Consider the following 15855-nt stretch of genomic DNA (forward strand, 5'->3'; position numbering starts at 1 on the left):
TGAGGAAGAACATGGGATCAGCATTGGAGGAAGGCTCGTTAACAACCTGAGAGATGCAGGTGTCACAACCTTGCTTGCTAAAAGCAAAAAGGACTTGAAGCATTTACTGAGGGATTACACTTTAGGATAAAGAAAACAAAAATCTTCACAATTGGACCAACAAGCAATGTCATAAAAAGTGGATAAAAAATGTAGCTTTTCAAAGGGTTTCATTTCACTTGGATTCACAGTTCTCATCCAGGAAAGCTGCAGTAATAAATCAGACAACATATTGCACTGGGAAAATCTGCAAAAGGCCTCTTTAAAATGTTTAAATTCAAGATTTCACCTTAAAGATTAATATGTGCCTCTGAGGCATGCAAAGATTGGACAATAAGGCAGAGTGAATATGATTTTTTGCGTCAGAATTATGGTGTAGTCAGCAAAGAATACTGACTAAACTGTGGGCTGCCAGAAGATCAAATAGATCTGTCTTGGAAAAACAGTAGCAAGAATGCTTCTTAAAGTGAATGAAAATAATGAGACCTTGGCCCTGTCTCAGGAGACACATTGTGTTTGATAGAACAGAGGATCAGTAGACAGGTCCTCAATAAGATGAATTGACACAGCAGCTGTACCAATAGGCTGGGTCAAACGTCGCAATTGTGAGGATGGCGCAGTGACCAGGCTTTGAGTAATGTTGGTTTGTTTGTTTTTACCTGGAATAATTAGTGTGGGTCAGTGGTAGAATGTTGTTTTGTTGTTCCTAGGATTACTATTCATAAGAACCAACAACAACATAAAGATAAAGTGGGGTAGTGGTTACCTCAGCTGTGAGATTGGGGTTAGAGGAATGGGGTGAATGGAGAGTGATTACTAAAGGGTATGATGTATCTTGTGGGGGGTAATTAAAATGTTCTAAAATCTGTGATGATGGATGTACATCTCTGAATACTCCAGCTATTGAATTGTTTGAGTTGTGAATTATATAGCGAAGCTTATCCACGCATGCGCAGAAGTGCGTCATCTAGATTTCTCACACATCTCCTCAGAGTCTCTTAAGACTACCATAAAAATGGTGCCTAATCTCTCTTCATGAGTGTCATAGAGAATCACCAGAGACATTGTATGATTAATGACTTAAGACCACCACCATTCCTCTTGTTTCCTACATAGGGCCAGACAGCCTTTGATGTTGCAGATGAAGACATTTTAGGCTATTTAGAAGAGTTGCAAAAGAAACAAAATCTGGTATGTTTGACAATTGTCTAAAAATTACCTCTATTAGCAAATAGTAGCTTTGAATTTCGGGCATTTGAAACACTCTTATTGTGATGTTTTTTATTTGGGGGTCTTAAGTTCTTTTTAATAAATCAAATGGCAGTGAGAAAACAAACAGGTGTTATTGATGGTCAGCCTTCTGTGTTACTTGTTCACGTTTCTATTTTCTTCCCTTAATGATTGAATACCTGTGAAATGTATGTTTTCCCAAGAATAACATGCCTTTTTTTTTTAATCCTCCGAGTTTTAAACCTTTATTTGAACTTGGATCCTTTTGTAAGGCCGCAGATTTTCTACTAACAGATCCTAGACAAAGTAGGCGCTATATAACTAGGACACAGATACCTAAATAAAATACGATTAGACATTGTAAGTGGTTAGTGGCTCTCTAAATGAAAATGTTGGAGGACTCTTAAATCCAACTTAGTCTTGCATAGAGCTGCTTTTAATGGTCTAGTCTCCTTTACCAAGACCTTCTCTTTGCAGTTAAAATATAAATCTTAATAAGTTTCTTATTTTTGAAACTTGTTTCGAAACTTGTTTTCTTTAATGTTTATAAAGCTAATTTGATCATATACTAATTGATATTATTTTAATGTTCTTTTTTCCTTTTTTGTTTAATTTTGTACAGCTCCATAGTGAAAAACGAGATAAAAAATCTCCACTAATTGAATCAACAGCTAATATGGAAAATAATCAGTCACAAAAGACCTTTAAAAAGTAAGTAAAGCAGTAAAGTGAGATGTGTTGTTAGAATAATTTGGCATCTTGGCCACAGAAGTGATTATTTGATTTTAAAGATCTAGGTAAAATGTGTTTGTTACCTTGTTGTGTTCAAAATTATTTGAAGGCTCATTTCCTTCCATAGCAAAGAGACATTGATTATTGAGCCAGAGAAAAATGCATCCTGTATTGAATCTCTGGAGCAAGAAAAGGTGGATGAAGAAGAAGAAGGAAAGAAAGATGAGTCTAGCTGCTCTAGTGAGGAAGATGAAGAAGATGACTCCGAATCAGAAGCTGAAACAGGTAAAATGTAAAGGACAAAGAGGGTCAGATCTTGATGCAGTGTAACGTAAGATGAGATCATACTGTCCAGAGAGATTTGCTGTTGGTTTGATGTCAGCCAAGCCATAAATTACCTTTGAATTAATATTAGGAGTTTAGTATAGCTATAAATTTATTAATCTCTCATCACCTAGAGATTTGTTATAGCCAATATTTTTTATTGGGGGCGTGGCTGGAGGGAGTAGCTTTTAGGATGTGCCGATAAGGTGTGAATGAATTTCCACCAATTCAGGAATGCTGGTTTTCTGAGTCCGAGGAATCCAAGAAGTCAGATTAAGCAGAGAATTGGTATTAAAATTAGGGATCAAAGGCTTTCCTTGAATGGGGGAGGAAAAGGGTTAATTTATTATGGGAAGTTTTAAATAGAGAAACATAATAAACACTCATATTCCAACTACCAAGATGTAATCACTGTTGACATTTAGCTATGTTTATTCAAATTTTTCATGTAAAATTAAACATTTTGTTTGTCACCTTTAACTACTAGCCCTACTCCACTTCACTTTCTTTCCTTCCCAAAGCAATCTCATTCATGTTTTTATTTTTGTTTCCGTAATCCCGTAGTTCATTTGTATATTCTTTTGTCATATATCTATAGTGGTTAATGTTCTGTGTTTTTATTTTAATATTACTAAAATTTTTCTGCTACTAGATTTTTCTCTCAAAAGATTTCATTTTTGGGTCTCTTTATATCTATTTCTGTCTTAATTTTTTCCCCCTCCCTTAATGTTTTTTTCTACCTAATTTATCCCTGTAGTGGTTTTATAGCATTTCATTTCTAATGAACAGTTATTTTCTAATTTTTTTGTTGTACATAACACATGTTGCAGTGATCATTTGTGTACCTTCTAGTGTATCTGTACAAAGTGTTTTTTTCTGTAGTAGACATACTTAGAAATTGCTTTTTTGAGATATATGGTACACACATTTTCCATTTTCATAGATACTATGAAATTGCTTTACAAAGTCACTATAACAATTTGTATAACTTTACTTTTATTCTAATTTTTGCATTATTGCCCCTGTGGCCTACATGTTTTTAAGCGTTTTGTTTACCAAATTGCATTCATTAACACCTTCTTATGCTGTCTTAGTTTATGAGTCAGGACTTTTAAACAGCATTTGCTATCATTATTGCTGTGTTTCAGCTCTATAACCTGGCTTTTTAACATATGATTTTACCAGAAGAAAATATGCTATTTCCATTAATGTTTTGCTATTTTATATTATTGGGAAAAAAGTGTGGGTTGCTTAAAAAATTTCATGGGAAAATGTCAGATAAGATAAGGGAATACCTTGTGAAATTTTGGAAACCCCTGTATATGTAGCACATTGCCATCTAAACTGTGAAGATTGTTTGATTAGTAAAAACATAGTCACTGATACCCAGACCAAATTGGCAACCTTTGTTAAACCCATCTCCTTTGCAGACAGCATCACTTTGGATCTATTGCATTTACTTAGCAAAATGTTTCCTCTGGAAAATGTGAGACACTAATGGAATGTACTGACAATTCTGTTTCTGTACAGATATAGGCAATGTCTTTTTCTGTGGGTAGTGTTATTTTTTTCTTGAAGCTTATTAACAAAGTAGATATCATTTTTAATAATAGACAAAGAATTTATGAACTACATAAAGTTCTAGATGCCAGTTACTCAGAGATTGAAATTTTTGCTCATTGCTGTCCCATTGTTCATGAGGAAGTCAACATCTCTTACTTGAGTGAGAGCTCCCTACAGGGGAGACTAGAACATCAGATAATCACTGAAGGTTATCATTTATTTGTAGGATATACAAATTAAAGCATATTTAATAAAAGCAAAGTATATTATAATCAGCATGCATAGTGTTTAAGAACATGGGCTTCCTCATTCATGTAATTGTATGTGAAGGTAATTTATTTACTCTCAGATTTCATATCTGTAAAGTCAGGATAATAGTACCTTTTATATAGTTTATGAAAATAAATTGGCATAAAATAAGTTTTCAATCTAATGTAATAATTGCATAAAATTAAACTAACTTAAATACATCCTCGCCTCACTTATCAACATGGTTAGGTTTTAAAGACTTGGTTGTTAGGTGAAAGTCAACATTATGCGAAAATGGACCATAACCACATCAGATTACAAAATAGGAGACTACATTATTAGATAACTGCTAAGTTATATAATAATATAACTGCCAGATTACACTAGTATGTACTTGCCAAACATTGAGAATCATAGCCAGTGAGCTGACACCTAACTTTAACCATCACAGACAACTTCACTTTGCCTCTTCATTACTGCCAGATGTTATGTTGTTGGTGCACAAATAGCAGGATAGTAGATACTTTTACAATTGTTGTAAATATGTAATATCAGATAACAAGTTAGTACATAATTAAGGGGGTACAATTTAAGTGCTTATCGCTTCCGTTAAATTAGTGCTGTGATCCTTGTGCATTTTTGTGAAAAATGAAATGTCATTGGATCTGTATACTTTCACACATATTTGTGATTATTTTTACTTAATCTTCTTCTTGAACCTCCAATATCTTAAATATAATACTACAAATCAAATTATGGGTGTGTCCACAACAAAGCCATGGTAGAACCCAGAAGTCCTAACTGCTGTGTCAGTTCTTCTTCTGTGGTCATACGAGAACCAGAAGTCCAGGCATCTCTTCCAGTTATTTCTAAGTTCTTATTATTTCACCTATTCTTCCTAGGCTCTGTGTATATAATATATTCTGTGTTAGGCTTCAAAGACTTCTTTAAAGCTAGCAAAAGACTTCAATTTTAGATCAGTCTTGTCACCAGCTAGCAAATCTGGCTTCCCTAGGCTGAAATTTCTTAACTTCTAAAAGAACAAAAATTGGACTAAATAATCTGCATAGTTCTTCAAATTCTATTTAAAATGTAATTAATTATTATTAGACTGTATTCTATCAGTCCCCTGTTTGGTGACTCAATATGCCTATCACTGTCTGCTGAGTCTCTCACAACTGAACTCTAAATGTTCCTTTCGAGCATTGTGCTGTGGTAATTTTGTTCTGCCAGGAAAATCTGACTCTGTCTCAAGAATTAACCCCTGTAAGTGTTGTTTGGTTTCTTCTCTCACTTTTTTTTCTTTTTAAGTATCAGCAAGACTTCATCGTACTTTATTTGGCAAGCTTGAGAAAGCAGAAATTTCCCCATAGAGCTACAGCTGGATTTCTAAATTTCTAAACCTTTTTTTCTTTCTTATAAACCAAATTAAAATAGGAACTTTTCAAAGGACTTTGTCTCCCAAATGATTTATAAATTTGGTGGGTCCTTAGAGTAGGGGGTGAGGGGGAGGAGCATATTTTGATTTTTAGGGATTTTTTTTTCCTCTAAAGCTTAGATTTTATCTTTCCATTGAACTCAAATTTTGGCATTTTCAACAGTATTGATAATGTTTACTTAAAGTTGAGTAGTGGATACATATTTATTTCATAATTATTTTCACTAAACTTAAATGTATATGTGTACATGCTGTATATGTGTACATGCTGTAAATGTATATGTGTACATACATGCTGTTTACTATGTAGATTTTACTAAAAGTTTTAAACCAAGAAAAATAGAAAAAAAATACATGGAATTTTTTTACTGTTTGAAGTCATTTTGTTTTTTACTTTAGTTTTTATTTAATTCTAAATGGTCATTCTTTATTCCTAATATACCAGTTTTTATTTATCTTGACAATTATATATTTCTCTTAGCTGAATGTAAACTCCACAGTTAAAATATTTTGTTTTCACATTCATTGCCATAGCACACTGCTGAAATGCTTGTATCAAGAAAATAAATCTGTTAAATAACCTTCTCCATGTTTAGGTGGATTTGTTTTATAGGAAGGACACTTAGTTAGGTTATACTATGTTGAATGAAAATAAATATTGTTTAAAGAAAAAAATATATTAGACTGATTTTAAACTCATTCCATTTACTCAAATAACTAAGGTTATGTTGCTTTTTAAATGCATTAATTTGACCATGACCTTTGGTGTAGTTCAACATATTCTACTTTTCCCCTGTTAAGCCATCTTACAGATGTCAGAATTACAAGTGGATGACAATTAGATAAGTCATTAATGGGAGCTTTATATTTGCTCCATAGATAAGAGTGATTTGATATTTATAGAGTAGCATATAAGAAGGATGACTCAAGATTTCTTTGGAAAACTGGTCAAACGTAGGGAAAGAGGTAGTGTGATGAATACGAATATCTCATAGACTTTAAAGCACTATGTTTCTTCTCAAAAGTATAGAAGAGTATTTCCCCAGCAAATGAGTTTTAACAGAATTTTGTTTTTATATTTTTTAAATAGATAAGACAAAACCCATGGCTTCTGTAACTAATGTCAATACTTCTAGTACACAAGCAGCTCCTGTAGCTGCCACAACACCTACTGTGACCGCTGGTCAGGCAACACCTACATCACCTATTAAAAAGGTAATTTTGTATTTGTTGAACATTGTACTTGCTAAAAATATGTATATTCTGTTCTGGTACTATGTGAATGAAGTTCTTAAAATCCAGGTATTTAGGAATTCTGATGTATTTTGGGTTTTAGAATAAGAATATATTTTTCTGTCTGATTTGAATGATATTTCTTCTGGACCACATTGAATTGTTTTTCTATCCTTTGTTTGCAGTTTGTGTAATTTGCAGTTGTGAAAACTAATTAGCAGATAATTAGAAAACCTTATAACTAATATGGTTGTTTTTACTTCCGCTGAACTGTAATTTGAACCCCCTAGCAGCTCCGTGGGAGAAGATAATAGCAATCTATTTCCATAAAAGTCTCTAGCCTTAGAAACTCTGTGGAAGTTCTGTCTTAAAGGGATGTTGTTATTTGGGATTGCCTCCACAGCAATGAATTTGGTTTTTATTTGGTTGAGAGGGATCCGATAATGCTTCTACTATAAAAAGTTTCACTCATGCTGTAACAACGCTCATCTGCTTCTATAATTTCCATACCCAAAATCTACATTGTATTTTCAGTTTCAAGCATCATAAGTTATTTTAAAGATTACATTGTTTCAATCTTTTGAGAAAAAAATTCCCATTTACAGCATCAAGTTTGCTGAATTTTTTTTTCTTAAATTTATCCAACCAAGTAAGTTTTCTTCCACATTGTTTCTCTTTTTTTTTTTATCCGACACCCTGCCTCCCCCTCACATTGTTTCTCTTAACCAAAGGATTGTTTCCTTCCAATTGTTTTACAAATTTGAGGAGTAATTAAAAGAATGAGCCGATAAAGGCATATTTTTAGGGTTTAAAACTTGAAGTACTACTGAATATTTGAGCTTTATTTTTAATGTATTGGGAACCCTTTTACTTGTATAAAAATCTTTGTTATACTCAGTAACACTGATACTCCTTTACCTACCTCAGTTTAGTATTTTAATACATTTTTTAAATCATTTTATTGAGGGCTCGTACAACTCATCACAATCCATTGTGTCAAGCACTTTTGTACATTTGTTTCCCTCATCATTGCCAAAACATTTGCTTTCCACTTAAACCCTTGGTTATCAGCTCCTCCTCTTTTCCCCTTCCTCCCTCCTCCAACCTCCCCCACGAACCTTTGATAATTTATAAGTTGTTATTATTTTGTCATATCTTACACCATCCGATATTTCCCTGTAATCTGTTCCTCTTTTCTCCCTCACCCTCCCAGTATCGCCACTCTCACCTCTGGTCCTGAGGGGTTCATCTGTCCTGGGATTCCCTGTGTTCCCAGTTACTATCTGTACCAGTGTACATCCTCCAGTCCAGCCGGATTTGTAAGGTAGAATTGGGATCATGATAGTGGGGGAGAGGAAGCATTCAATAACTAGAGGAAAGTTGTATATTTCACCATTGCTACACTGCACCCTGACTGGCTCCTCTCCTCCCCACAGCCCTTCTGCAAGGGGATGTCCATTTTTAAGTTTGTTTCAAGATTCTACCTGTAACTTTAGTGGCTTTATAGACACAAATTTAATTAAACTGATAGTTAATTTTCAAATACATTGTAAAATATTTTGAAGTTAAGAGTTCTAGCTATTTCTGGGTTCCCTTTAGCATATAATATTTAGGTACTGTTACCTTAAATTCTCTAGCTTCCTTTAGTAGTAGAGACAGACAGACAAATTACAAGGAATATATCATTTTTTTTTAAACTCATAAAACAGTAATAAAATTTACTTTTTTATAATTATAGTATTACAGAGAAGGATACAGTTGTATTCACTTTAGATGAATACAACTTAAGTTCTAAATTCTTCAATCAAAACTATTTTTGTAGCTGTAAAATCAGGCCTTGGCTATGGAGCTGCCATCTTTAAAATCATCAGTTAGAGTTTTTTGCTTTTAATTTTTAACTTGCAATACATTTACATAAAATGAACGTTGGGACCTCTAAGGCAGGTTCTCTACTCTGTTGTGTTATGCATTCCAACAAAGAGTAAAATGTTTTTAAATGTTGATAAATGATAAAAGATCCCTTCAGAATTATTTTGGAATTACATGTTTTATTTAACTGAATCTACCTTAATATAACTTTTTATATAAGATGACTATGTGCTGTGGATATAAGTATGTTACAGAAACTGTACAAATGCCACATAATGCTTTAAAAGTGGGGGGGGGACTATTTTATTTGAGATACTAGAATCAGATCATTTGAAATGGACCTTGCAGGATTAGTACATAGTTCATTAGTACATTTCAACTGCAAGAGGGAAGGTGACATTGTACAATTAGTTGAAAAGAAGGAACATAGAGAAGGGATGCGGGTAGGTAGATGAGCCAAGTCAGGGTGAAGTGTAGCAATGTTGAAACATTCAACTTTTCTCTAGTTCTTTAATGCCTCCTCCCCCCACTATCATGATCCCAATTCTACAAATCCAGCTAGACTGAGCATGTACATGGGTACAGATAAGAGGTGGAAACACAGGGAATCCAGGGCAGATAAACCCCTCAGGACCAATAATGAGAGTAGTGATACCAGGAGGGTAAGGAAAAGGTAAGGTGGGGGGACAAAGCGCGACCGATCACAGTGATCACATATAACCCCCTTCCTGGGGGGTGGACAACAGAAAAATGGCTGAAGGGAGACATTGGACAGTGTAAGATATGACAAAATAATAATTTATCAAAAAATAATAATTTATCAATTATCAAGGGGGAGAGGGGCAGGAATGAGCTGATACCAAGGGCTCAAGCAGAAAGAAAATGTTTTGAGAATGATGATGGCAACAAATGTACAAATATGCTTGACACAATGGATATATGTATGGATTGTGATAAGAGTTGTACAAACCAAAAAAAAAAAGAGTTGTACAAACCCCCAATAAAATGATTTGAAAAAGAAGAAACAGAAGCAGTATTCAAAGTAGAGATATTGTGGATGAGTTGTGATATTTTATAGCAAAATGAATTGCCTGGTTCAAATGAATGGTAGAGTATGTTTATATAGAACAGAAGTCATAAATCTAAAATATTGAATGTCTTTCTTTCTAGGATAACATCTTTATGATATGATAGGTGAGTCAAAAGTGACTCAGTGGCGGTGATTGAGTGAATCACAGGAACTATTTTAACAAGGCCATGAGAGAATTATTCTTTAATTCTTTCATAGCAATAATGTACATTTGTGTTCGATGTCAGTGGCTGATTGAGTGAAGGTTTATTAGAAAGCGATTGAAGTTACCCCAAACATGGATATGGTAGTGTAAACTAGGGAATTGGTAGTGGGGTTATGAAGACGAGGAAATGACTAAGGGCCTTGCCATCAAATTTATGGATATAAGAAGATAACCAAAAAAATTCAGCATGGCCATGAAGTTCCAAATATATAGTACTAGAGAAACTCTTGGTGCCACTTACAGAAATAGGTAATTGAGGAATTTGGAAGTGAAAATTTTATACATGTTGAATTACAGGTTCCAAAAACAGTGCAAGATAAGTAAAAGGAAATTCTGGACTAGGAATTTAGGAATCAGACTGGGCTAGAAAATAACGTTTATGAATAAGCTGAATAAAATAAGTATTTAGCCAGAGAGAGTAGAGAGAAGACTGCTTTCATCACAAGAGAAGAAAGGTAAAAGATTGTATGGAAACCAGAGAAAAGAATTCTTCTGTACAACAGAAAAGAGGTCAAAAAGGGATCATTGAAAGAGTGGGAAAGCCAAGATATTACCCTCTTGTAACAGCCAAACGAGAAAAGAATTTCTGGCAGAAGATTTAATTAACTATTCTTGTAAGGTTCATTTTCACACCAAGAAAAATGGAAAGGTGCTTTTAAACACACTACTTAAATCCAGATAACATGTACGGCAAAGTCAAGATTATCAGCCATTACCTGTAACAAATATCTATTTTTAAAGTGATGTCCTTGCTTCATTTTTCTCAACATTTACAGCTCAAATATTTCTTGTGTGGTTGTAAGAAATAAAGTTCATCTGTGTGACTTGATCTAATGCTTGACATGTTAAATGTTAATTCTTATAACACTTGGTAAGTGTTACCTGCTATCTAGACTATTTTATGAAGGAAAAGATTTGAGGTGTAGTCAAGGTAAATTTGAGTTTTCAAGAACAATAATTGGCAAACTAGGGGCTGTGGGCTAAACTCAGCTCACTACTTGTTTTTTTATAACCTGCAACTTAGAAGTGGTTTTAAATTTTTTAAGTGGGAAAATTTCAAAAAATTATTGTGCGCCATAACTCCATCCCAGTGTTCCGAAATCAAGTTTTACTGAAACACAGGCACGTTCCCTTTTGTGTTAACTCCCGGCAGCCTTTTTGCTGTTGTAGCTTAGTTGAGTGGTTACAACAGAAACACTGTCATCTGTAAAACCTAAAAGACTTGCAATTAGTCCTTTATTGTAATTGTTTCTCATTCCCTGTTCAAGAATACATTGTTGTTGTGTTGTTAAATTCTGTCAGATCACTTCCAACTCATAACAACCCGTGTACAAGAGAATTAAACGCTGCCCAGTCCTATGCCATTCTCACAGTTGTTAGGTTTGAGCTCACTGTTTCGATCATGGTGTCAGTCCGTCTCACTGAGGGTCTTGCTCTTTTTCAGTGTCCTACTTTACCCAGCATGATGTTCTTTTCTAGGGACTAGTCTCTTCTTATATGTCCAAAGTGGGTGAGAAGTTTAACCTACTTGCTTCTAAGGAGCATTAACTATTAAATGCATCCAAACCTTATTGCTGTCAAGTTAATTCCATACTTTGTGACCCTATAGGACAGAGCACCACCGCATCTGTGGGTTTCTACCATAAAACCGTCGGTGGGTATAGCCCAGTTAATAACCCATTATACCACCAGAGCATGTGTGTGTGTGTGTACACGTACACATTGTTCCCAAATTTTTCAGGCTGGAGAAATCCTACTATTTAATCTGCTCTCCTCCCCCCGCCAAAAATTTTGGCCAAATAAATTCATAAGATTGCCATTTGTTAAATATGAGAGAGATTGAGAAAAAGTATGTGGAAAAATGGAATTAAAAGTTAATTGAACTTTCCCACAAACTTTTCAAAGCCCCTTGCAGTTAGTCAAGCTCACTGCCATCTAGTTGGTTCTAGCTCATAGCAACAACATAGGGCAGGGTAGAACTGCCCTGATGGGCTGTTGTTTGAGACTGTACAGTACGCAGGAGTGGAAAGCCTCGTCTTTCTCCCAAGAAGCAGCTGGTACTTTCAAATTGCTGACCTGGTGGTTAGCAGCCCAACGCTTAACCCGCTTTGCAATCAGGCCAGACAGCTAACAGCAGTTGATGCAGTGCCCAACAGATGTCACTGTGCTCCTCTCCCAACATATTCCACAGCACCTTGCGGTTTGGTTTTGGGACCCTGGAACAATGAACATGAAGGTGGTTTTTTTTAAGGATCAAACCTTATTCTTGTAGCTGCTACTTACTTGCTTTAATCACCCACCTATATGAAAGAACTTTAAGACATTCATAGGAAATGGAATTAAAAAATAATAAAATTTTCCATGAATTTTTGAAGCCCCCTAATATTTAACTGCTTCTGAATATTTAAACTGAAAATTTTTAGAACTTTTGGAAAGCTTATAGAGTAGATATTTGTATGTAAAAATAGCTTTTTAGTAGGAATGCTTGAACTTATGTTTGTTAGAAAAGACCAAGAATAAACTTCGGCTATAATATCATTAAATTACTATCATTAGAAATGTTTGTTTTTATTCTGTTTTGAAATATTTAACCAAATTGTATACGTTAACATATAAAAACAAACTTCCTGTGCATTAGTGTGTTCCCCCCACACTATAATATTTTTGTTCTAAGTGCCTTTAACAACAGAAGTTTATTAGATTCTTTCAGGTTATCTCGTGTTTAAACATAACCTGTTCCCAGGACTTTCAAAGATTGGATAAATTAATTATTTGACTTAAATTTATTATAAAATTCGTCTTAAAGCGCAATTATTTTCTTTCTTAACTTTACTATGTTCATACTTCCAATCTTTATCTCTTTACCTGTCTCATTTCAATTGGCTGTAGTATGATTTCATTGCTCCTATCATGCCTGTGGTGGAATCAGTAGACCCTGCATCATGGAGGCAGGGCTTGCGCAGAACTGGCATTGTTCTTGTGCCCAATAAGGGTGAAAAATCTGTGGTGAGGCATTTTTATGTGTAAGGGTTTTTATTAGGTCACAATGTAACAAGTTTAATATAAGTATTCCAGAGATGCATGGTTTTAAATCCTGTTGGTGTGTGCCTTTCTGCTTTATTTGCATCATAATGTTTCTGTGTGATAGAGTGTGAAGTGTGTTCTCTTAAAGTCTAACTTCTGGAAAGATAGTGCGTTCCTTTTCCAGCGTTAGGTCTTTACATTTTTTTACTAAGACATTAACCTACTTAGTGAGAGTCTTTGGATATAACTAACTATAATTTTAGACACTTTTCTGTAAATGTCTCATTTCCCAACTTAAGGACTGATTCATCTCGATCATTCTTTTTTCTTATTTTTTTAAAAATATAAAATACAGTTTCCAACCTCGGCTGCTAAAGTTTCTCCCAAAGAAGAGGAAAGGAAAGATGAGTCTCCTGCCTCTTGGCGGTCAGGACTTAGAAAGACTGGCAGCTATGGTGCACTTGCTGAAATCACAGCCTCTAAAGAAGCTCAGAAGGAAAAGGATACGGCTGGTGTGATGCGCTCTGCTTCAAGCCCCAGACTTTCCTCATCTTTGGATAACAAAGAGAAGGTCATCTATTTTACAATCTAATCTCTGGCATAATTCTAAAAAAATTGTTTTCTCGGACTGTAAATCTAGTATAGGTGTTCTAGACATCATTGGACCTAGATGTAAACTTCACTAACCTGCTTTATAAATTACAACATAATATAAATATATCTACTGTAAGTGCTGGGAGGAGTTCATGTATTCCCTCAAAACAAATATGCAAATCTGATCAATTAAAGGACTTCTTTCTCTTACTTGAGAAATTACAATAGAATGGACTAACGAGAAAGCTTATTTAATGTGCTTCAGTAGTTTTTAGTAGTTTTGGAATGTAGTTATTCTAGCATCTGACTGTACAAGCAGTGTTTAAAAAGTCAATGGGAAAGTGAAATTTTCCCAGGCACTTTTTGAAGCCCCTTTATGCCACAGGTTGCATTTATCCAGTATCTGAAAATTTTCTTTACCTGCTTATTTTTGTTCATCTCGCACACTGCAAGTGACTTTGTCTTAATGTGTAATTTTAGTAACTATATTTTGAGAAGCATTGTTAATACCACATCACATATATTAGATGATAATTTGTAGGATAATATGTATGCTAGTTCTTCACAGTGTTATGTATTTGGAGTATTTCTTTTCTACTGCATTGCTTGTTTTTTTTTCATTTAGTTTTTCTTTTATTTCCCTGTAGCAGAAATTTATAGATACAATTTCTTATCATTTTGATTTTAATATATTTTACTTTAAATATAATTTTTATATTTTAAGATAATTTTAATATATTTTGAATTTTTAATGTATTATCCAATTGTTTGGTAACTGTAGAAATAATACTGTCAACTAACGACTCTGATTCTACATTGCTGAATAGCCTTTGCTTCACTTTTTTTTTCTTTTCCCTTTTATTCAGGAGAAAGATAGTAAAGGAACCAGGCTTGCATACGTTGCACCCACAATACCAAGACGGCTAGCCAGTACATCTGACATTGAAGAGAAAGAAAACAGGTGAATGACTTCAAGTGGCTCCCCCTTAGCCTGTTCAGTAAATGAGAAAGACAGTGACTTACTATGTACAAGTTATATTGCAATCTTGCAATCTGTAAACTCAAGGTAGAGCTTTAACTTTCAAAAGGTGTTCCTGTTATATATGTTGAAATACTTGGATACCAGATAGCAGAAATGCCACTCCATAGAAAAAAGCAGAATTACTTAGACTATCATAGTGATATAGCAACCATGTGCATAGCATTATGTGCAAAACGTTTTGTTTGTTTAATCATTTTATTAGGGGCTCATATTACTCTCATCACAATCCATACATACATCAATTGTGTAAAGCACTTTTGTACATTCATTGCCCTCATCATTCTCAAAATATTTGCTCTCAACCCAAGCCCCTGGAATGAGCTCCTCATTTTTCCCCTCCCTCCCCGCACCCCCTCTCTCATTAAGCCTAGATAATTTATAAAATATTGTTTTGTCATATCTTGCACTGTCCGATGTTTCCCTTCAACTAGTTTTATGTTGTCCGTCCCCCAGGGAGGAGGTTATATATAGATCCTTGTAATTGGCTCCCCCTTTCCAACCCACCCTCCCAGTATCGCCACTCACACCACTAGTCCTGAAGGGATCATCCGCCCTGGATTCCCTGTATTTCCGGTTCCTATCTGTACCAGTGCATATCCTCTGGTCTAGCCAGATTTGTTAGGTAAAATTGGAATCATAATAGTGGGGGTTGGGGCGCGGGGAGGAAGCATTTAGGAACAACAGGAAAATTGTATTTTTCATTGTTGCTACATCGGACCCTGACTGGCTTGTCTCCTCCCCGAGACCCTTCTGTAAGGGGATATCCAGTGGCCTACAAATGGGCTTTGGGTCTCCACTCTGCACTCCCCCCCTAATTCACAATGATATGATTTTTTGTTCTGATGATACCTGATCCCTTCGACACCTGTGATTACACAGGCTGGTGTGCTTCTTCCATGTGGACTTTGTTGCTTCTGAGCTAGATGGCCGCTTGTTTACCTTCAAGCCTCTAAGACCCCAGACGCTATATCTTTTGATAGCCGGGCACCTTCAGTTTTCTTCACATGTGCAAAAAAACTGTTTTATGAGTGCTTTTACATTATTAAAATATTTCATTTTACCTTAATCCTGTCAGGACTGCTATTAAATCATTTCACAGAGTTAGGACAAATTAAATTATTTTCCTAAGGTCAACAATGTAGAATAGCCAAGACTTGAGCTCAAGTATTTCTGATATTCTCTAATTGCTCACCTTCAAATGTAATTATTGTCTATCTATATAT

At 34.8% G+C, this 15855-nt stretch overlaps 1 protein-coding gene across 3 annotated transcripts in view; it reads left to right on the forward strand.

Annotated features, from left to right (window-relative positions):
- PPP1R12A (protein phosphatase 1 regulatory subunit 12A) overlaps nucleotides 1–15855 on the forward strand; it is a 159886-nt gene that overhangs the window by 107121 nt on the left and 36910 nt on the right. For all 3 annotated transcript variants that reach the window (XM_075551229.1, XM_075551230.1, XM_075551231.1), the window contains exons 6-11: nucleotides 1156–1230; nucleotides 1892–1980; nucleotides 2129–2286; nucleotides 6666–6790; nucleotides 13352–13567; nucleotides 14457–14551. In XM_075551229.1, the coding sequence (XP_075407344.1) occupies nucleotides 1156–1230; nucleotides 1892–1980; nucleotides 2129–2286; nucleotides 6666–6790; nucleotides 13352–13567; nucleotides 14457–14551 (758 nt within the window). The remainder of the gene's footprint in view (nucleotides 1–1155; nucleotides 1231–1891; nucleotides 1981–2128; nucleotides 2287–6665; nucleotides 6791–13351; nucleotides 13568–14456; nucleotides 14552–15855) is intronic.

This window comes from Tenrec ecaudatus, chromosome 6 (assembly GCF_050624435.1).
Source record: "Tenrec ecaudatus isolate mTenEca1 chromosome 6, mTenEca1.hap1, whole genome shotgun sequence".
NCBI classification, from domain to species: Eukaryota; Metazoa; Chordata; class Mammalia; order Afrosoricida; family Tenrecidae; genus Tenrec; species Tenrec ecaudatus.